This window comes from Schistocerca serialis, chromosome 7, assembly GCF_023864345.2.
Source record: "Schistocerca serialis cubense isolate TAMUIC-IGC-003099 chromosome 7, iqSchSeri2.2, whole genome shotgun sequence".
NCBI classification, from domain to species: domain Eukaryota; kingdom Metazoa; phylum Arthropoda; class Insecta; order Orthoptera; family Acrididae; genus Schistocerca; species Schistocerca serialis.
Window position 1 is genome coordinate 124,745,216 of NC_064644.1, and position 22,323 is coordinate 124,767,538.

The 22,323-nt window shown below is 39.6% G+C and overlaps 1 protein-coding gene across 2 annotated transcripts in view; it reads right to left on the reverse strand.

Annotated features, from left to right (window-relative positions):
- Positions 1-4,383: 4,383 nt before the first annotated feature.
- LOC126412689 (WD repeat-containing protein 55 homolog) overlaps positions 4,384-22,323 on the reverse strand; it is a 43,004-nt gene continuing 25,064 nt past the window's right edge. For both annotated transcript variants that reach the window (XM_050082400.1, XM_050082399.1), the window contains exons 3-7: positions 20,294-20,476; positions 20,131-20,204; positions 5,747-5,907; positions 4,802-5,016; positions 4,384-4,721 (exon numbers count right to left, since the gene is read on the reverse strand). In XM_050082400.1, the coding sequence (XP_049938357.1) occupies positions 4,463-4,721; positions 4,802-5,016; positions 5,747-5,907; positions 20,131-20,204; positions 20,294-20,476 (892 nt within the window). In that variant the 3' untranslated portion in view covers positions 4,384-4,462. The remainder of the gene's footprint in view (positions 4,722-4,801; positions 5,017-5,746; positions 5,908-20,130; positions 20,205-20,293; positions 20,477-22,323) is intronic.

Consider the following 22,323-nt stretch of genomic DNA (forward strand, 5'->3'; position numbering starts at 1 on the left):
CTGCTGCAATCACTGCACAGCTTTTTATGTCAGCATGACAACCGACCAGCTGTCCACAAGAATAAATGGCCACCGCTAAACTGTGGCCAAGAAAAATGTTGACCTCCCTGTGGCACAACACAATATTCTGGACTTCAATGGCTTCTTCACAACCTGTGCCATCTGGATCCTTCCTTCCAGCACCAGCTTTTCTGAACCTCGTAAATATGAGTTATTCTTACAACACACTCTCCTATGTCCTATCATCCCCTCCCAGTCCAAACTTCCGTGTCATCCTCACTGTGTGCCATATGCCTAGCCTGCATATCTGCCATCTCTTCCCTCCTGGATTCACAGGCGGCAGGGCTGCTGCCTCCCACGGAGCTGCTAGCTACCCAACCCCTATTCCTACTTTCTGCCTCTTACTCCCTTTACTCAGACCACATGACACAACCTTTCCCCTTCCCTAGACCACTTGACAAACTGCAATCCTGGCCCTGTGTGTGTGTGTGTGTGTGTGTGTGTGTGACTCTTGACAACTCAATGCTTCTGCCACTTGGTGAGTGTCTCCTTTACACCTAAATTATTTACATTCTGCCAGCACTTTCCTTACTATAGAGATAACTAACATCAGTTAGAATGTAAAAAGCATCACTTTTTGATTACCGTGATATGTTTATTAAGATATGGAAAACGAAAAGCGACATTGATATATTGGACCACATGACTAGAAAATATTCAGCAAAAGGCTTCATGGAGTCGCCAGTACATGTGTTTTACAATACTTTGTAGTAGGCCAGAATATATGCATGGGTTCTTTACTTGCTCGGATAACTGCGTGATAGCATACCACTTCTAGGGATTGGGGCCAAGTCAGTCCTGGATCGACTCCACCCAGAGGATTAACAATGAGGGCTGGTGTGCTGGTCAGTCTGAGGCAGTTTCTCCACTGAGCAGGTGAATACCAGGCCAATACCCTTATCCTGCCTCAATTATGAGATTCACTAACATTTAGAAAATGTTCGCACCCTTTCATGTGGATGACACTACATGCAGACAGTTGGAGTACACAAATTCTGTCCTCAGAGGTAAAAGGGTGGTGACAGGAAGGACATCCGGCCACACTATAACATTAACAATGCCAAATCTGATAAGAACCATGGTGACCCAGGGTAAGTATGGGATGATGGCAAAAGAGCAATGAAGAAGAACTGCAATAATTCTTTAGCCAGCAGCTACAGGGAAAGTCAACCGTTATGAGCAGTTTCTGCTGTGTCCCAGCAAAGAACTATGACATGAACTGGTGAAAAAGATGCTGAAAAGTATTTCTTGTAATCAGCATTGGGTCAGATTACAAGAACAAGGCAACTAATATATGTGTCACCAGCGAAAATGTACAAAAGTAAGCTAAAGCAATGCACTGTTTCCACTTAGGACTTGTGATTATAACAAAAAAACAATTTTTTTATCTCAAAATGAATCCTGACACAAATAAAAATGATAACTATAAATGAAAATAAAATAATACATCCTTTAAATTAACAAGCGTTAAAAGAAAAAACAGCAATGCCAATTTAAGCACTACCATGGTGTGAAACATTCAAAAAGTCCAGCAGTTCTAATGTTAAAGCTTTGTCACATGATCTTATTGAGCTGTTCTGGGAGAGGGGATGCAAACAATTAATAACACATTTCAATCACTTTTTGTCTCGTGGGAATCCTGTTTTGTGATTATTTCATAATTAGCTTAATAAAAGAAATGAGCTTAATTTATAACTACACATTGTTCAGAGTATTTATTTAGACCTTTAACAACTGAACTATTAATTTTTCAGTAGCTTCATTCGAATATCAAGAGTATTTATGTATGGAACATAAAAATAAATTAAGCTGCCCTTACATATTGGTTTATATCCAATATTTTCTCCACTATGAGTGATCTAGCTAGCAGTGTGAGGACTGAATATAACAGATTAAAAACTGGCCACGTACGAGCACGACTCACATTCTCAGGGTTCTGTACAAACTTACTTATGTATGTTGACAGTTCACCAATCCTGGGAATCGAGAATCTCAATGATTTCTGCCTGTTATTGACACTGATACTGGCAACATATCGGTCCCAGGAATTCCATGATATTCAAGAATGTTTGAAGTTGGATAATAAATGACAAAAGAAATAGTATTTTGTGTGATATGATCACAAATTAACAATTTTCTGACATTTCCTTTACTTTTATTATGAAACCATACTCTTTCCAAATGTCATGATTCTCGGTCAACATGAAATAATTTAGTTTTCAAGTGTCAAAATATGGGACATAAATGACGGTTTCTTTTGATTGCATTGACTTAAGAGGCTTTCATTTTCTACACCACCAAGAAACCATAGACCTAAGTGTGTGACAAATTTCAACTTCATATGTCTACCTGTACTGAGGAAAAAGGGTCTTTGACAGACATACAACAAAGTGATCCAACACTGAAGAGCCAAAGAAACTGGTACGCCTGCCTAATATCTTGTAGGGTCCGTGCAAGCACTCGGAAATGCCGCAACATGACATGGCATGGACTCAAGTAATGTCTGTAGTAGTGCTGGAGGGAATTGACACCATGAATCCTGCAGGGCTGTCCATAAATCCATAAGAGTACGAGGAGGTGGAGATCTCTTCTGAACAGCACATTGCAAAGCATCCCACATTGGCTGAATAATGTTCATGTCTGGGAGTCTGGTGGCCATCGGCGACGTTTAAACTCAGAAGAGTGTTCCTGGAGCCCCTCTGTATCAATTCTGGATGTGTGGGGTGCCACATTGTCCTGCTGGAATTGACCAAGTCCATCGGAATGCACAATGGACATGAATGGATGCAGGTGATCAGACAGGATGCTTACATATGTGTCACCTGTAAGTGTCATATCTAGAAGCACCAGGGGTCCCATATCATTCTAACTGCACTCACCCCACACCATTACAGAGCTTCCACCAGCTTGAACAGTCCCCTGCTGACATGCAGGGTCCATGGATTCATGAGGTTGTCTCCAGACCCATACATGTCCACCCGCTCGATACAATTTGAGACTCATCCAACCAGGCAACATGTTTCCAGTCATCAACAGTCCAATGTTGGTGCTGACGGGCCCAGGTGAGGCGTAAAGCTTTGTGTCCTGCAGTCATTAATGATACACGAGTCGGTCTTTGGCTTCGAAAACTCATACCAATTATGTTTCATTGAACGGTTCATACACTGACACTTGTTGATGACCCAGCATTGAAATCTGCAGCAATTTGTGGAAAGGTTGCACTTGTGTCACATTGAACAATTCTCTTCAGTTGTCGTTGGTCCCGATCTTGCGGGACCTTTTTCGGCCACAGGAGATTTGATGTTTCACCGGATCCTGATATTCACAGTACATTCATGAAATGGTCATATGGGAAAATCCCCACTTCATCGCTACCTCTGAGATGCTGTGTCCCATCGCTCATGCATTGACTATAACACCACATTCAAACTCACTTAAATCTTGATAACCTGCCATTGTAGCAGCAGTAACTGATTCAACAACTGCGGCAGACATTAACTGTCTTATGTAGCCGTTGCCAACTGCAGCACCGTATTCTGCCTGTTTACATATCTCTGTATTTGAATACGCCTGCCTATACCAGTTTCTTTGGTGCTTCATTGTATAAGGGGTCAGTTTTTACCGACTGACATACAGGATCCCAGAAAGCACACCATGAGGTGAATATCGTGTAGAACACAGTTTGGGAAATAACAGGAATTGAAATCATGCCAAACAAGACAAATTTTAGCTTTCGGAGTCAAGAGGATCTTTAAACTGGATAAAAATATGAAGTTGAGAAACCAAACCTAAGGGATTAGAAAGGGAAATGACAGAGACTGTTTCAAGCATATTGTACCTAGCAAGTGCAAGCTACTGATTTACAACAAAAAGTTGTTTGATAGAGTGGGTAAAGAACAGTTTTTGTTATCCTCATACAAGACATCTGTTTACACATTTTTTCCCTTCTTTGGAAACAAACATTATTGGCTGCTGATATTACTTGCCCTTTTCCATATTACTGTAGCTTTTAACACAAAGGCTAGTGTTAAAAGTTGTCTAATTTATTAAACTCTCTCTCTCTCTCTCTCTCTCTCTCTCTCTCTCTCTCTCTCTCGTCTCTTGGAAAAGCAACATTTAATATACCTAATGATGAATTTGAATTAAACTCATCTTTGGGATTCTTGCCAATTCCTTTTCCATTTTTATAACTTGAGACATCTAAACTGAGGCTGGGTTGCTGGAATCAGTTCAAAGAGTAAAGCTTACAGATTTAAAAAAAATTAAAACATTGATCTTAAAGACTGCACACTGTTTTCCAATAATGTAATTAAAACAAACCTCAAGAATAAATAAACTTTACTCATGAATTGTACACTTGTAAAAAAATCACAATATTTACAATGTGCAAATCTCACATTTTTTATGCCAGACCAGCAAAAAAATCTGATGAATTCCTAAATTTTGATGATGGTAGATTGTGATTCATTTCCTTCTTTCTTGCTTTCTTTTTTTCATCTACCTGCACATCTTCAAAATATTTTATATTCCAGAACTTTATTGTGTGATCAAGGGAGCTCGAGGCCAGAAGTTCTCCATTCCCTGATATGTCAGCTGCCTCAATATTTAGCTTATGCTGGCCAACTATGCCCAAATGACGATGAGGAAACAAATGTGTAGCTCTGAAAGTCAATAAAAGCTTGATTAGATACAGTGTCAAGTAATACAGCAACCTTTCAGACTTTTTTACAATTTCATCTACCTCAGAAGTCCATCTTCGCCAGCTGTCACCACAATGTTCTCACTTACAGGAATTAGGCAGTTTATTGCCTGCTTAGGGCCGGGAAACTCATCACTATGATAACCAAACTCTCCCCAGTTAAATATGTAAATCTTGCCTTTAGAGGTGCCAGTAATAAGTTTTGTTTCACTTCTCATAAGCCCAACACAATTTAGTTCCTCTTCATATGGTTCTGACTGAAAAGACATTAAAATATATAATAGAGGGAAACATTCCACGTGGGAAAAAATATATATAAAAACAAAGATGCTGTAACTTACCAAATGAGAAAGCGTTGCTATGTTGACAGAGACTATAAAAACACACATAAACAAATTTCAAGCTTTCGCAACCCAAGGTTGCTTCATCAGGAAAGAGGGAAGGAGAGGGACAGAAGAAAGGATGTGGGTTTTAAGGCAGAGGGTGAGGAGTCATTCCAAACCGGGAGCAGAAAGACTTACCTTAGGGGGAAAAAAGAGGATGGGTATACACTCGTGCACACACACACATATCCATCCACACATATACACATCTTTGTTTATTAAAAACAAAGATGATGTGACTTACCATACGAAAGCGCTGGCAGGTCGATAGAAACACAAACAGACACATACATACACACAAAATTCAAGCTTTCGCAACAAACTGTTGCCTCATCAGGAAAGAGGGAAGGAGAGGGAAAGACAAAAGGAAGTGGGTTTTAAGGGAGAGGGGTAAGGAGTCATTCCAATCCCGGGAGCGGAAAGACTTACCTTAGAGGGAAAAAAGGACGGGTATACACTCGCACACACACACATATCCATCCACACATATGCAAACACAAGCAGATATATATATATATATATATATATATATATATATATATATATATATATATATAATTCTGCTTTGATTAATTACCATCTTAATTTGTTGCCTCATAAATACCTGCAAGTGCAATTTTCTGCTTCGTAGGTTCACTGATGTGATAGTACCCTCACCGCTTGAATAAACTAAGAACTGTTTATCTTCATTTGTAATCATACTTGTGACATAGTCATCTGTTTCTTTTATTGAGAATACTGGATCAGACCTTCGTACATCCCACACTGAAAAATAAAGACTTCTGTTGTATAAGCAGAATAAATCAGTTATGTCCCACATACTATGTTTGTCACAAAGTTCAATACTTGGAGAGTCTGGAAGTTTCAAGATTTATTGAAGTGTGTCTCCCCCCCCCCCCCCCAAAAAAAAAAAAAAAAAAAAAAAAAAAAAAAAAAAAAAAAAAAAAAAAAAATGGAGAGTCTGGAAGTTTCAAGATTTATTGAAGTGTGTCTCCCCCCCCCCCCCCCCCCCAAAAAAAAGTCCAAAATCAGGTCTGAGCTAGATATTGGCCCCAACATACACACACATCAGCTCACCAGATGGTACAAATCACCTCTCTCATTGATAACTGGCCCAGAACTTCTTCAACCACATTACAGCCCTAATCTAAGTTTGCACAATTTCTTCCTGTTCCTCAATCTGAAAGAAACCATTCAGAACCATCAATTTGACTACTCAGAGGAGGAGATGAGTGTTCAACATCCCATCAACAACGAGGTCATTACAGACAGAGTACAGGATCAGATCAGGATGAGATGGGGACGCAAATCCGCCATTGCCCTTTCACAGGAACCATCCCAGCATTTGCAAGAAGTGATTTAGGGAAATCACAGAAAACCTAAATCAGGATGGCTGGACACGGGCTTGAACTGTCGTCTTCCCAAATACAAGTTCAGTGTGCTAATGAGTATTGAGAATCACCTGTCTGTGTATGATATGTGCCAAAGTACCTCACATGAGATGCCTACCATAAAGCTTTCACCTCATGGTTTGAAGGGATGCAGAGGTGGATAAAATATCAGCAAGAATACTTTGAAAATATATCACTTTAAAAAAAAAAAAAAAAAAAAAATAGTAATTAAGAGAAATCTCCACACTTCATCTCCCTCAGGAAACATTTTTTAGAAACAGTACACTACACCAGCTGTCACTTGCTCTATCATTTATTTTTACATCAATACATTTAGTCAGACAGTTTCCAACCTTATCAATTCTTTTTCCCTCCCAAATACTTCAGCTGCTGGTTCACAGTAGTATCCAGAAGGCACATTTCGCAAAAGTTCCTTGTAGTGTTCTACAGCCATTTGCATGTATTCTGTTTGTGCCCCACACTCAAAAAGTTCCAATTCTTGCTTTGGCCAAGCACCATCTATCTGAGCAATGGACTTCTTCCTTCAGTGGCCAGTCCATTTCCACCAAACATCATCTTTTTGAACACTTCCTTTCCTTGGACCCTCTGTTTGTTTTATGTTGCTGGTGGTGGTGGTGATGGTGGTGGTGGTGGCCTTCAGTTTGAAAACTGGTTTGATGCAGTCTTCCACATTAGTCTATCCTGTGAGAGCCCCTTCATATCTCCATAACGATTACTACTTATATCCACCTGAACCTGCTGACTTTCACAAAGCCCTCTTCGCTCTCTACAAGTTTTATCTTACACATGGCCCAGGATGTAACCCTTTAAATCAATCCTTTCTTTCACTCAATTTCTACCACAAGTTTCTTTTTTATCCAGTTCAATTCCCTACTTCTTCATTAGTTATCCAATATACCCATCTATCCTTAAGCATTAAGCACCATACTTCTAGAGCTCCTATTCCCCTGGTATCTGTACTGTTTAGTGACCACATTTTGTTTCCAGACCAACACTATACTACAGACAAATACTTTGAGAAATGTTCTTCTAACACTTAAATTTATACTCAATGTCAGCAAATTTTGCCTTTTCAGAAATGCTTTTCTTGCAATTGTCAGTTTCTATTCTCTCTACTTCAGCCATCCTCAGTTGTTTACTGCTCAATTTGTGAAACTCATCTATTACTCATAGATGTCTCAGTCCCTCATAATCACCTGATTTAATTTGCCTTTATTCCATTAATATTTTTTTACTTTTGTTGATGTTCATCTTATAGGTTCATCTTATAGCCGGCTTCTAAGACATTATCCATTCAGTTCAACAAATCTTCCCAGGCCCTTTGCTGCTGTCTCTAACAGAATTACAATGTCATCAACAAATTGAGTTTTATTTCTTCTCCCTGAAATTCAATTCCTTTTCCACAATTCTTCTTGGTTTCTTTCACTGATTCTCCAATGTACATGCTGAATAACAGATGAGCTACAAAGCTAAGGTTGATTTCCTCCAATTTTTACATCCTTCTATAAATAATTTGTGCCAGTATTTGCAACCATGACTTAGTAAACTGATGGTCAATAACATTCATATATGCCAGCATGAGCCTTCTTTCAAATTAGGATTATCATGCTTATCAGATAGAATAGTTTTATCATAATTGATTCTCCCAAAGAGCTCGACACTTCTGAGGGAATATTATCTACTCCAGATACCTTTCTTCATGATCATTCAGGTTTTCTTGGTGCAATTGATTAATACTGTTGTTCTGGATGTTCTGTCGAGTTGTTATTTCCATTTTAAGCATAACATTTCAATGAATTGACCCAGCCATCTTCTTCAGGTGCTGCAAGTTTTTCTGTTATGTGCACTTGCTGCCTGGACTACAATCAGACTGAACTACTGCTGGTCTCACACCACTATTTATAGCCAAGTTCAGTTCCTAATGCCCACTACATCCATTGATGCTCTTTCTATTTCAGAGCTCACACTTATACTCTGTGAAAAACAAATTCATTCACTGTTTTTCAACTGTAGTGGTTATAATGGCCAATGAGATTTTAATAACTGTGTGCCAGACCTCAAGCATTATTTAAATTGAAACCTTTATGTTTCCTGACATTTTTATTTTGGTAAGACTCATTCCTTATGCTATCCCAGAAACTTGGCATTTGCACTATGCTAGCACTCTCACTGTATTTCATATCATGATTACATTTGAGGCAGAGCTCGTTGTCAGCTGATTTGCTTCATTGTTTTAGTTGGGTATGTCGCTGATGTTCCTTGCATCTCCCCCACATTCTTGATTTTTTCTGCATTGCCCATTCTGTTTGATGATCTGAGTACCCATTCCTTCATAACACTATTCTTAGGTGCTGTAAATATTCGGCGAGGCTCCTCTTATCTGAAAGTGTTCAAGTATGCAGAGAGGTCAGTGTGTATACGCTTTTTATATACACCCAGACCCAGGAATCCGTCTGTTATTCTCTAAATAATATGTTGGGAAAAGATAGTTGGTCATCTTTTTCAAGTCCCATCACATATTTAACGATGGACAGAGTTTAAATGTTCCAGGAACTCTTGAAGCTTATATATTCCGTGTGACCACACTACAAATGTGTCACTGACTTACCGATAGAAACATCCTTTCTTTCAGGAGTGCTAGTTCTGCAAGGTTCGCAGGAGAGCTTCTGTAAAGTTTGGAAGGTAGGAGACGAGGTACCGGCAGAAGTAAAGCTGTGAGTACCGGGCATGAGTTGTGCTTCGGTAGCTCAGTTGGTAGAGCACTTGCCCGCGAAAGGCAAAGGTCCCGAGTTCGAGTCTCGGTCAGGCACACAGTTTTAATCTGCCAGGAAGCTTCAGAAACATGTGGTTTCAACTTGGCAGATTCTAGTCTCTTCATTTCAAAGTGTTCCATGTATAAATTTGTCATAACTACTATCCATAGTCACATCATTGATTTGTAGATAACATTTTCCCTCAAATACAAAATGAGTAGATGTCAGAACATGTGTGAAAAAGTTCTGTGAATCAATCATCAAACTTTTCTATAATAAGTTCAAAGAAATCAGAAAGTGGAACTCTCGTAAAGCAGGAGATGACATCAAAACTGACCATAATATCTGTATCCTGACTGAGGTGGTGGAGTTGCGGATGTGATGTTTGAACTTCCCCACATATTTGTTGAGAATGCAGTTCAGGTATTTTGTAGGTTTGCCAACATTAGTAACTATGGATCTTAGAGGACTTCTTTCCTTGTGTACCTTAAGAAAGCCGTGTTTTAAGACCCTTAATGATGTTACATGGTAAACTTGTCTCATTGAGAAAAGTCATCACCTTCATCTCAGTTTTATTTGTAGTTCTGAAGTTAATGGAAATAAAGGTGTCAAAAAACCTGATGAACAGGGATGGTGGTTTCAATTTAAATAGTGCCTGGGTTCTGGCACTCAATTTATTACAATCTTGTCGACCGTAACATCCACCAGCATTGGGAAATGCTGAGAGAATTTGCATTTCGTGGAATATCAGTGCAAGCTCTGCAAAACGAAAGTGGATCAAAGGCATAGCAAGCGTCAGGAATTAAACTCTGCTCTTTAATAGTAGTGAGAGACCAACAATAGTGCAGTACGGTTAGAGTACAGGCAGCAAGTACACATAACAACAAAACTCGTACCACCTGAAGAAGAGGGCTGCATCATTCATCGAACTACTGTGCATAAAATAGGAACAACAACTCGACAGAATACCCAGAATCCCAGTACTACCGTTTTTTGACTTCAATCTTTCACTGCTCAGTCAAATTCTTCTCACAAATGCCACATCTCCCAATTCCTTTCCATAGTATTGTATTAAGTTCATTTCCTTTGTATTGCCATTCAACATAGTCCTTCCACCTTTTAGTCCCAGCTTATGTCAGAGCTCTTGATTCACACAGCTGCTTCTCTTTTCTCAAAAGATTTCTTTTTTTTTTATATGTGACACTTATTTTCCCCATAGCCATGTACACGGCTTCAGCTTTACATATTTCCACTCTAGCCGTTCCTGACAATTTCATTTTTTTTAGGCGTCTGTATTCCCTTTCGCATGCTTTATTTGCTGAATTTTTATATTTTCTCCCTTTATCAGTTCTATCCAATATCCTGTGTGTTCTCCAATGATTTCTACTGTGTCTTGTCAATTTGCCTATTTTATTTGCTTGTGACTTCACTACTGCATTTTTCACTGCTATCCATTTGCCTTCTACTGCACTCCTTTCCACCATTTTCAGTCAATTGTTGCCTAATGTTCCCTTTGACACTCTTGAGCCATCCTTGATTCTTTCCATTTATCCAAGTCACATCTCCTTGATTTCCTACCTTTCTGCAGTTTCATCAGTTTCAATCTGTAAATTACAAATAAATTATGGTCAGAGCTCGAATCTGCCCCTAAAAATGTTTTGCAGTATAAATCTGGTTTATCATTATATAATATCTATCTGGAAACCTTCCAATATCTCCTGGTCTCTTCCACACACACACAACCTATTTCCACGATTCATGAACCAAGTATTTGCTATAACTGCACTTTGTTCAAAGTATTACAAGGTTATTTCCCCCTTTCATACCTTTCTCCCAGTCCTTGATTTCCTACTGTTTTTCTTTCTGTTCCTTTTCCTACATTACGCTCTAGTCCCCCACCACAATTACATTTTTATCACCCTTAACCAACTGAATAATTTCTTTAATTTTATCATACCTTTTTTTCAGCATCATCATCTGCTAGAGTTGGAAGGTGTATACACTTGCACCACTGTGGCAAGAGCGGACTGGATTTATGTTGACCATGATAACTTGTTTACTATGCTGTTCATAGTAATTCACCTGTATTCCTATTTTCCTATACAATATCAGTTCTCCAACTGTTTTGCCCTATTTGATTATTCACTGATAATCCTGAATTTGCTTAACCAGGGACTTACAGGGAGTGATGTATATCAATCCATTCTCTCCTCCCCCTTGCTACATTCCTAAATTGAGTGGAAGCTATAATCAATTAGTACAGAAGCATCACATTCATTTGAAATAATTTCTTACAGACAAGGCAGGATTCCTCAGTTTCGTGCACATGCATTCTAAAACAATTAGATTTCCCACCTTTAGTACAGGAATCATTTTATCAGTGAAGTTTTTCTACGTTACCCTTCCTTTTGAATTTTATTGCACAGCCCTTGGGTTTCAGCGGAGTGAGTTCATTGCAACGGCACAACGTATTTATAGCAATGGCAAATGTTGAGATGGTGTCTTTGTTATCCTTACATAGCTACTACAGTGCAGTGGGTCACATAAGAGTATATCTTTCTGCCCACACTATTACTGTAAACTTTGCTGGCAAAGAGCCTTCATTTCACATCAACTTCAAGAAGCATGCCAAAATGAGATCAGTAGTAGTATAGAACAGACCATTCAAGGTCTGCCTGTCTGTGGAGGCAGTAGAAGAGATATGGTGGGAAATGTACTAAATGAAAATAACAGCAGAAGAATGTGAAGTATTTTGCAACCTGCAACTGCAGCGGTTTAATTATAAGGCAGCGGACATCAGAAAATCTCTGCACTGTTGCAGGATCCAGCACACACGGAACTCACAAAGCAGCAACAAAGAAGACTGTCATTCTTTTGAAGAACTCTGACTTGCCGATGGGGAGGGTAAAACATCTATAACCTCGGAAGCATCAGCACTTTCTTGCTTGTATGGGCTTCTGCCAGTAAACAGTTCACCTATGTATGAACTGGACAAATATCTGGCACGATTACTAAATCCTTTAGCAGGGCACTGTATCAACCATGTGAAGAACTCTTCCAAGAGTTTGTGAAACAAGGATTTTAAACTTCAAACTTACAATCTGCTAGTCAGCATTGACATTATGACATTGCTCATCCATGTGGTGCTAAAAGTTTCTTTGGAACTGATGGCATAAAATTTTGAGCCACAGACAATGAGACTTTTTCTACAAGCTCTCACTACCACTGACTTTCAGAGTGATGCATATTTTTATAAGCAGGTGGACAGTGTGATTGGGGGAGGAGGGGAGGATCTCCCCTGGCAGCAGCTATAACCAATCTAAATACAAAATATTTGGAGGAAATGACTTCAGAGACTGCAAGCCTAAAACACAGATGCTTCTACAGATGCATGGGTGACTCTTCGTGTTGCCACATGACAGGAAAAAACACAAAAAATTTCTCAGAAACATATCAATAGAACTCATGGGAACAAAATTCACCATGGTTGTAGAGAAAGACAGCTGTCTGCCATTCCTCAATATTTGGTATGGAAGAAGTAAAATGGAACACTATGTCGCTATGTATACAGGAAACTGACATGCACTGATCTGTATTTCCATACATCTAGCTGCCACCATCGGGACCAAACTGAAACACCTGAGGGAAGACTTGGAAAGACATGGCTACAGTGACACATAAATTAAGAAGGCATTGCATACAATGTGCTGCCCTGAAATGGCAGGAAGAAGACATGCAACTGGCTTTTTCCCCTATATGTGGGACCACCGACAGCAAAGATTCTGATGAAAGATGATCTTACAACTGTCTTCTGGGTGAGGCAGAAGGTTAAAGATCTAGTTGACTTAGCCAAGGATTCAGTGGGACTGCACTTGCATTATCTACAGCATTCAATGTGAGTGTGGGCTCTGGTACACCAGACAGATACAATGTTGCATTCAGCGGCAATCCAGGTGCATACAGATGGGGCAGAAAGACAAATCAGTGGTCACTGAACACAGCTTGAAAAAAAGCTGTATGTTTAATTTTGGATTCTTGTGAATATTTGGACAGCATAATAATGGACAACATCAAAATAAGGACCAATGTTGGCTTTGTAAACAGAGGTGATTATCAATTAAGTTCTGCAGGTTACACGAGGTAAAGTCTGACTGACACCACACTGGGTCTTGAACATGGGCACTACCCTATAGTATTCCCTAAATTTTTGTCCCTTTTTATTATTTTGAATTCTTCTGAGACTTTCTCCACATTATTTGTTCCATATAAATTATGCATTGTGTGGTCTCTGACTTGGGACAAGGAATAATATAACAGCAAAACGTTTTGTTGATGCTCTGTGGATATGGTTTTGAAAACATACGATTCTTTTGTATTAATGACATATAAAAGACACAGAATAACTTTTCAAATTAGCTTGGTGTTTTTATTTTCATTTTGATTCATAACACTACAACAAGTATACACTTCCCCAGAGAACCTATCACAGGTGGCAACACCAACGAGCATAAGAATATTTAGGTGTTGAATATTTAAGTGTTATCCTGCAGATCCTGCCCAAATTCTTCATCATGTGATGTGGTACTGGGTTCTAAATCAAAAATACTTCCCTCAAAATGTTGTATAATCCATCATGGTGAGAAAGCGAGTAATAAAGTACATGATGTAACAACGCTGCAGAATGAGGAGAGTGGTTTAAGCCAGTTCATGACTGTTGCCATCTGTACCAGTGTTCATTGGAAAACCTGAAGAAGATGTGAAAGTATTTTTTCAGAAACTCGAAACTGTTGGGTTCGTGGACTGATTCAGATAAGCTAGCAGTTGCTAAATTGAGAATCCAAGGAGCCGCACAAGATTTCATTAGCACGGAGCCAATTTGCGTGAAAACAGAAGTTTACAATGATTTTAAAACGGTAGTGGTTCAGAGGTTCAAACGCAAAAATGCAGCCAGATTCTACCGTGAACAACTTCATAGTTGATTGGCAACTCCATGGAGTGTTCTGTGCACCACGACCAGATAATGGATATAATTGGAAGGAGAAACAGCCTTGGTCGTATTTTTTTGTTTTATTATCCGCAAAATTGATTTTCGGTCACTTAGTGACCATCCCCAGTGCTGTAAGATACAATTAAAATTGTTAGGCCTAACAATTTTATTATCCGCAAAATCGATTTTCGGTCACTTAGTGACCATCCTCAGTGCTGTAAGATACAATTAAAATTGTTAGGCCTAACAATTTTAATTGTATCTTACATCACTGAGGATGGTCACTAAGTGACCGAAAATCGATTTTGCGGATAATAAAACAAAAAAAATACGACCAAGGCTGTTTCTCCTTCCAACTTCATAGTTTGCACATGCAGTGTGACGAATCTATCAAGCAATTCGTTGATAGAATCCGAAACATAAATGCTCAGACTTACGAGCTTGTAGAGGACGAAAATGAAAACCGGATCCAGCTTCTCGATGCCAATCAGAGAGCACTTGACACATTCATCCATGGGTTGTATGGGGGAAGAAGTAAACAAAGCAGTAAGACTCGCACGCTGTAAAAGATTTCAAGAAGCAGTAGAGGCAGCTGTTGGTTTTGTCGAAGCATTGAGATGCAAAAATGTCATGCAAAAAGAAGAACATTGCGTGTTCAACTCAAACGCGGAATGTTTCCGATGCAATAGGCCCAGTCCCAAGCGCAAGGACTGTAAGGAGAACGAGACCTGCCACAACTGTGGGATACAGGGTCACTTAGTGAGGAACTTTCACAACAAAAAGAAACCAAATGTGAGCAGCAGACAACTCGGCAGATCTTTAAATGAGTGCGGGGACGTACGTGCCACCACAGCAGCCGCCCCTTGCCCGAGACAGTGATTCCTGTTAATGCACCTGAAAATCAATTCAATAATGACTTTGTGATAGGTGCTGTTTATCACGGAAAAATTATTAAATTATTGATCGACACAGGAGCACAGACCTCATTGATGTGGTGTTCTATAGACAAAAGAGACAAGCTGAGACCGCCAATGTTTAATGTTCGGGGGCTGAACGGTGGGAAACTACATAACCATGGAGAAGTTGACGTAGAATAGTGCCTAGGCCAGGACAAATACACAGCAATGGTGCAAGTGGTTTCTAATAATGAAACGCGCTACGATGGTGTACTTTTATTTGATTTCTTATCTGATAACGGGGCAGAGATATTTGTCACAGAAGGAAGGATCAGACTAGGTCGTAACAATTACAACCTGGAAAATAATTCTTCACGTCGCACTCAAAAGGAGCCAAAATTCTGACGTCGAGGGACCGATCAGCCCGACCGACGCATCAGTTGGAACCCTCCGAGTCGAAGCACAAATTACTCAGCCACAGCAAGTTCCTCAGGGAACAGGGAAGACAATCCATGTTGAAGTAAAGTCGCCCCTGATCAGGAAAGGAGCTCTGTTGTTGACCGAGCGGTCGGGTAACTGTGAATTATTGGACACAATGCATTGTTATGTTGCCCGAAGTATAGGTGTAGCTACAATGGTGAGGCCGACCGTGGCGAGAGTCCCAATAACAATAACGAATATGAGCAATACAGATGTAATTTTGCCACGAGGAACAAAGGTTGCTGAAGTGTCGGGCATAAGTAAAGATGATGTAATACCGATTCCAAACGAAGCAGCAGATGTAGCATTCACGGAAACAGATTCTTGTAGTGATATTGAAACATTGAAACAAGGAGCTGAAAATGAAATTGAATTAAAGAACATAATTTGGAAGAAGATTGACCATTTGTCAGCTGATTATCAGAAGATTTTAGCACCTGTTTATTACAATGAATCATACTTACTGACCTATGCAAATCATTCTCTGTCCAGCTTACCCGAGGATGACAATTTAACTGCAGATATCCATGAAAGTGTAATAAATACTAATAATCAGTTAAATTTCTTAGAAGTAGCAACTAAAATTAAGTCTATTTAATCTTCCAATAATGCTAATCCATATTTGATTGTCAGTGTTGCGTTCTTTGTGCTTTTATTGATGGCTCCTGTATGTACAGCCTATGTAATGTATGAAATTATGGTCCTGAAAACCCGCTCATCAGTGCCCATCGTCACTGTGTCTACAAACAGAATAAATGTTGAAGTGCCCCCCAATGCCGCCATTGGCGAGACAAACGCATGACGTCCAGGAGGTCGTCTCGAACAATCTTCGGTAGCTCATTTTCATGAGAGAGGATGATTGTAACGGCAGAATTGTACGGCAGTAGCGCACAGCGGGAGAGCCACCGCACTGTGCGCTCATCACGCAGAATGCTGACGGGAAATGCAATCTGAGTCGCACGACGTGGCGTGTACACAGCCACTGGCTACACAGAGCAGTCTGAGACCACCCAGTTGCGAACATGTATTGCTCTCGACACAGTGATGACGAGTTACCAGACGCGCGTAATGCATTGTCGCGCCATCTTTATTAATAAATGGTAAAACTAAGTTTTCCGTGTTCCACATTCTGCACTACCCGAAACTACCGCCCACGCATCCCATCTTAATGGCAAATGGACGCAATAACATTTTACTCGTCCATCCAAAAGACCCCGTTAGATGTACCTCATCATAATGCAGTTCCCAGAATGAGATTTTCACTCTGCAGCGGAGTGTCCGCTGATATGAAACTTCCTGGCAGATTAAAACTGTGTGCCCAACCGAGACTCGAACTCGGGACCTTTGCCTTTCGCGGGCAAGTGCTCTACCAACTGAGCTACCGGATCACGACTCACGCCCGGTACTCACAGCTTTACATCTGCCAGTATCTCGTCTCCTACCTTCCAAACTTTACAGAAGCTCTCCTGTTTGGAAGGTAGGAGACAAGATACTGGCAGATGTAAAGCTGTGAGTACCGGGCGTGAGTCGTGCTTCGGTAGCTCATTTGGTAGAGCACTTGCCCGCGAAAGGCAAAGGTCCCGAGTTTGAGTCTCGGTCGGGCACACAGTTTTAATCTGCCAGGAAGTTTCATAATGCAGGAAGTTTTTGGGTATCTCTGACTCTATGAAGGAGAATCCAGCAAAATCATTGTGCGAGTTTGCACAAAAAACATATCAGGCTTACAACTGTACATAAAGTGGTTAGTCAAAAACAAAATTTTTCTTGTATAAAGTGACAGCAGTGCCTGAATTGAAAGATGCAGATCATGAAAACCGAATGCATTGCTGTAAATGCTTTACATCCTTTATTGAGAAGAATATCACAGATATTCTTGATGTCACCTTCTATACAGACATGGACAGGTTCCACATCTACAGTAATGTTAACATATAAAACAAAAACATAGAACACACTTTCACATTCAACGTGCTGTGCTTGAAATGCCATTCCATACTCAGAAAAATGAAGTGTAGGTAGCAGTTTCCGGACAGTGTATTACTGAGCCTTTAGTTTTTGAAAACCTGTTAACAATGAAAGTTATCATTTAATGATCCATGATTTCATTGGCCAGCTAAAGGAATGTGAAATCATCTACTCATAGTAACAAAATAGTGCTACTGCACACACAGCTAACAACACTATGCACTTTCTGGAAGAGTTTTTTGGGAAATGTGTCAACTCAAAAAACCTATGTTCACCTCACTCACCGGACCTTATCCACCAGACTTGTTTCTTTTGGAAGCAGCAAAATCTGTAGTGTATCACAATCACCCACACACAGTCTGTGACTTACAAAGTGTATCACAATCGGATCTGCAGAACGTATTTTCCAATAGAATTAAGTAGGTTCAGGCTTGTATTGCTGCCCATGGACGTCACTTCCAACATATGTTGTAACTGCACAACTTTCTGAACAGCATATACGAAACAGAAAATTCAACTGCAAAAACTAAATCACAAAGAGGCCTTCACGAGACAAAATGCTGAGTACTGGCACCAGAAACATTTACAGTATAAAAGTGATACATTTTCCAGAATCTCAGATGAAAAAAGTGTGTGTGTTTGTGAATAATACACAATTATACACAAATACGCACATGTAAAAGTAAGTAAAATGCACAAGGTCAGAAACTTAAATACCTTAGAACAATACTGCAAGAAAATCTTGGAGCAATAACACATGAAAATGAATTATAAAGATCTGCAATAAATTAGCAAACAGGCAAAATGCAAAGAGCATATGGGTTAAATCAGAATATATACAGAGTCTGCCAGAAAAATGTACACACACTTTAAGTAACAAAAATTATTACTTATGTGTTTATTTTACATTTAATATTTGATCACACATGTTGTACAACATTCAGTTTAGCACATGGTTACTTGACATGTTCAAAATGTTCACTGTTGACAGCTATACAGATAACAGAATGACGAGCGGTCGCAGCAACTGCGTCAGTCAGTGTTACAGTGGAGACCGCTGCACATGTCACTGTAACCTCCTAGTGAAGTTCCTCCAGCGTATGTGACTTACATCGATAGACATTATCTTTCACAGTTTCCCACAAGTAAAAGTCCATTGGTGTTAGATCTGGCGACCGTGGAGGGAACTCGATGGGGGCTCTTTGTCCAATCCAATGCCCTGGAAACTTGTAATCCAGGAAAGCTCATACTGCTAGGTGGTAGTGTGATGGGGCCCTGTCCTGTTGGTGGACGAGCTCTTCATCAGATCCATAAAGCACACATATACCTGGCAAAACTGATGTGCATAATATTTACAGGAACACTTCTCCAGTGACAATAGCATCAAAGAGAAAGGGTCCAACTAAGCCCTAGATAATAGTCCACACTACACATGAACCCCTGGTAGATTGACCGCTTTATCCACATAAACATGCAGATTTTCCAGTGCCCAGTACACACTGTTATGCCAATTCACAGTTCCATTAAGTTTAAATTGTGCCTCGTCACTTCACACTACCTTCGTCACACACTGTTCATCAGTTACCATTTGCTAATACCATTCGCAACATTACATTCACCGATCAGGAACGTCATCATTAATCGTGTTCAGTAATTGTGGAATGTAAAGTTTCCACTTTTCAGAATGCCTCGTACATTTGTACTGCTAACCCCCACTTCACGTGCACATTGTATAGTAGACTTCTGTGGAGAATTAACTAACATTTCCAACACAAGAGCCGATAAAGCAGGACTTGTAGCTGTACGCTGTCTTCCGGATCTTCCTTTGTGAATATCACAAATCGTTCCATGCAATTCAAACTTCTCAATGACGCGTTTAATTGCTAAGCGGGTTGGCAATTCTGTTTCAAACTCACGCCTCCACTGACGTGGCATTTCAATGGCATTATCAAACTCGAAAAACCACTTTACAATAAATTTTCATTGCCCAACTGTCAAGTGTGCTCCAGCCATCTTGTTTTCTCAATACCAAGATGAAAGTACTAACATCTGTTGAGCCAAAGAACATACTACAACACACTCGTAACTCAAATCGAACAACAATATCGATATCACGATAGAGCCTGACAAAGAGCGTATACATTTTCCTGGCGGACTCTGTATAATGATAAATACTTGTCTAGGAACATGAAAGTAAGTCATCACAATACAGTGGTTAGAACAGAATGAAGCATCTGCAAAATGAGGTGGAGCTATGTTTTGAACACTGAGAAGTGTTTGGACATGAATTTGCTCCTCAGCTCTCCCAGTCATCCAAATTTTGGTTTCTCTAGATCACTTTATGTAGATGTTGGTGCATATTATTTTCACTCCCATCCTTGACCTATTTAACACATCTCTTAGCGATCTCTACAGTTCCTCTTTCAAAACAAAAATTAAACTGAAAGTATGTCATAATACACCAAATTTCAAATGCTTAATGTAACTGTACTCACCCTTCACTGTACCACTTTCATCTCCTGAAGCAAATAAGTTTTCGTCCATCACATATAAACAATATGGTGCATCTCTGAAAAACAGTACATGAGCATAAATACTACAAATTGTACAACTATATTTCATGATGCATGCTCATAATACCACCATAAAACTACTTACTCATGAGCATTGTCATAAAATTTTTTCATTTTTGCACTTTTCACGTCAGTAAGTACTATAGACTTGTCTTTCGAACAAGAAAATATTGTGTTTCCATCTTCACTAAACTGAATACTTCTGCATCCTTTAGTATGCAATTCACATGTCTCAGATACTTCAACATTCTCATTGGTGTACTTGTACCTATGGAAAAAATATCATTCCATGGAAATATGCCCAAAGTAACAACTAAAAGTCATCAAACATTACATTAAAAGAGTCTTCAATAACAAGCATAATAAATGTTATAAGTGTGAAAAAATTGACACTTACACTTCACAAGCCACTGTGTTGTACACAGATGATATCTTAAACCTTTGCTGTATACAAAAATGAGAGCTGACAACCGCTCACCACCACAAGTATAATTAAAAAGATGATATATACATAATCTCTTAGTTTTTGAGCTTCCACACCCTTCTAAGCAAAAGTTACATTATGGCTCCCTCCAGTATTGAACGAAAACAATGGTTTGAACACTGGTGATGGTTGGGCTCCCTCCAGTATTGAATGGAAACAATGGTTTGAACACTGGTGATGGTTCAATGAAGATAGGACAAATTCCTCCTTAACTAGAAAAATGTTTTCTAGTGTACAACTGAACCCAGCAATGCTTCACAATTGCTAAACTTGTTTGGGAGTTGGAGATCTGTTCTAATTTTCTTCTCCCCCCTCTATTTCTCAATCTCCTCTTTGTCCATTTCCTCATCCTCCTTTTTACCTCTGTCCATCACCACCTACACCAACTATGTTCATCTACCACCCGACTCTCATCTCTGTTCAACTCCTTCCCCATACACTCTCTGTCCATCCTTTCCCCACACATTCCCTATTTATATCCTTCCCCACATGCTCTCTGTCCATCTAGTTACCCTCTCTGTCCACCGCTTCCTTCCCCCTCTCAGTCCATTTCCTCCCCCCCCCCCCCCAACCTGTATCCATCTACCCCTCCCCCTCTCTCTCTCTGACCTTGAGCCTCGGTTATTGTTTTTGGAAATTCAGATTCCATAATAATAAGCCAATAAGCAACAACTACAACTTTCCTCTTTCCTGTGAAAATCGACTGCAAGGAAGAAAACATAACAGCACATTGTTGCTTATACAATTTTTGTTTAAAAATATATATATAATGAGGAACAATATGTGCGGGAGAAATAAGTTCTCTAATGGTTGAAATGCCCTACTATCTTTGTTAAAACTGCAAGAAAGGCAAAAAGAAAGGAAGCAAAACCACGCATATTCACGGCAGAGCACAGCATAGTATTTTATTTCCCACAGTTGGTTTTATCAGAAAACCTGTACATTGTTTTCTAAAGAAATTTATAGCTTATGTCTTTATGAATGTTTATTACAGTATGCTCTAAAAATTGCACGTAACTGATGATGAACTTTTCAAGATTTTTGATAACAACATTTCCCCTTAGTATATTATGTATATACTAATACAATATATACAGGGTGATTACAATTAAAGTTAAGTTTTCAAAGCACTATAGAAATAACACCACTGGTCAGAATGACGTCAAATTGCTACGGAATAACATTGAAGAAGGGGGAAAACGTACGGCAGAAGAAAAAAAAAAATAGTATGAACATTGATCAATAGATTGGCGCTGTATGTGTCAGAATACATAAATGAAAACATTTGTCATGCACATGACCCATTGAAGTTGGTATAAACAGGCAGAGTACACGGTTTTTCTTCCTTTTGCATATGCGACGTTCGCCGTGACTGTCTCAATGCAGGATCGCACTCTCTTGTAAAGCTGTATTGTACACGTCACTCTGCGGAAGTTCCTAACACTGAAGCGTTGGGAAAAAGGCATTGGTCCGATGACTCCCGTGGGCCTGGAGAAAATGATTCGGAAATTCGAAAAGACGGGTTCTTTTGGTGTGCAACCTGGTAGAGGGACGAAACAAATTGATTCAACATCAGTGGAAGCAGTAGCCACAGCAATGCAGGAGGAGACGAGTGGTGGCGTACAAACATG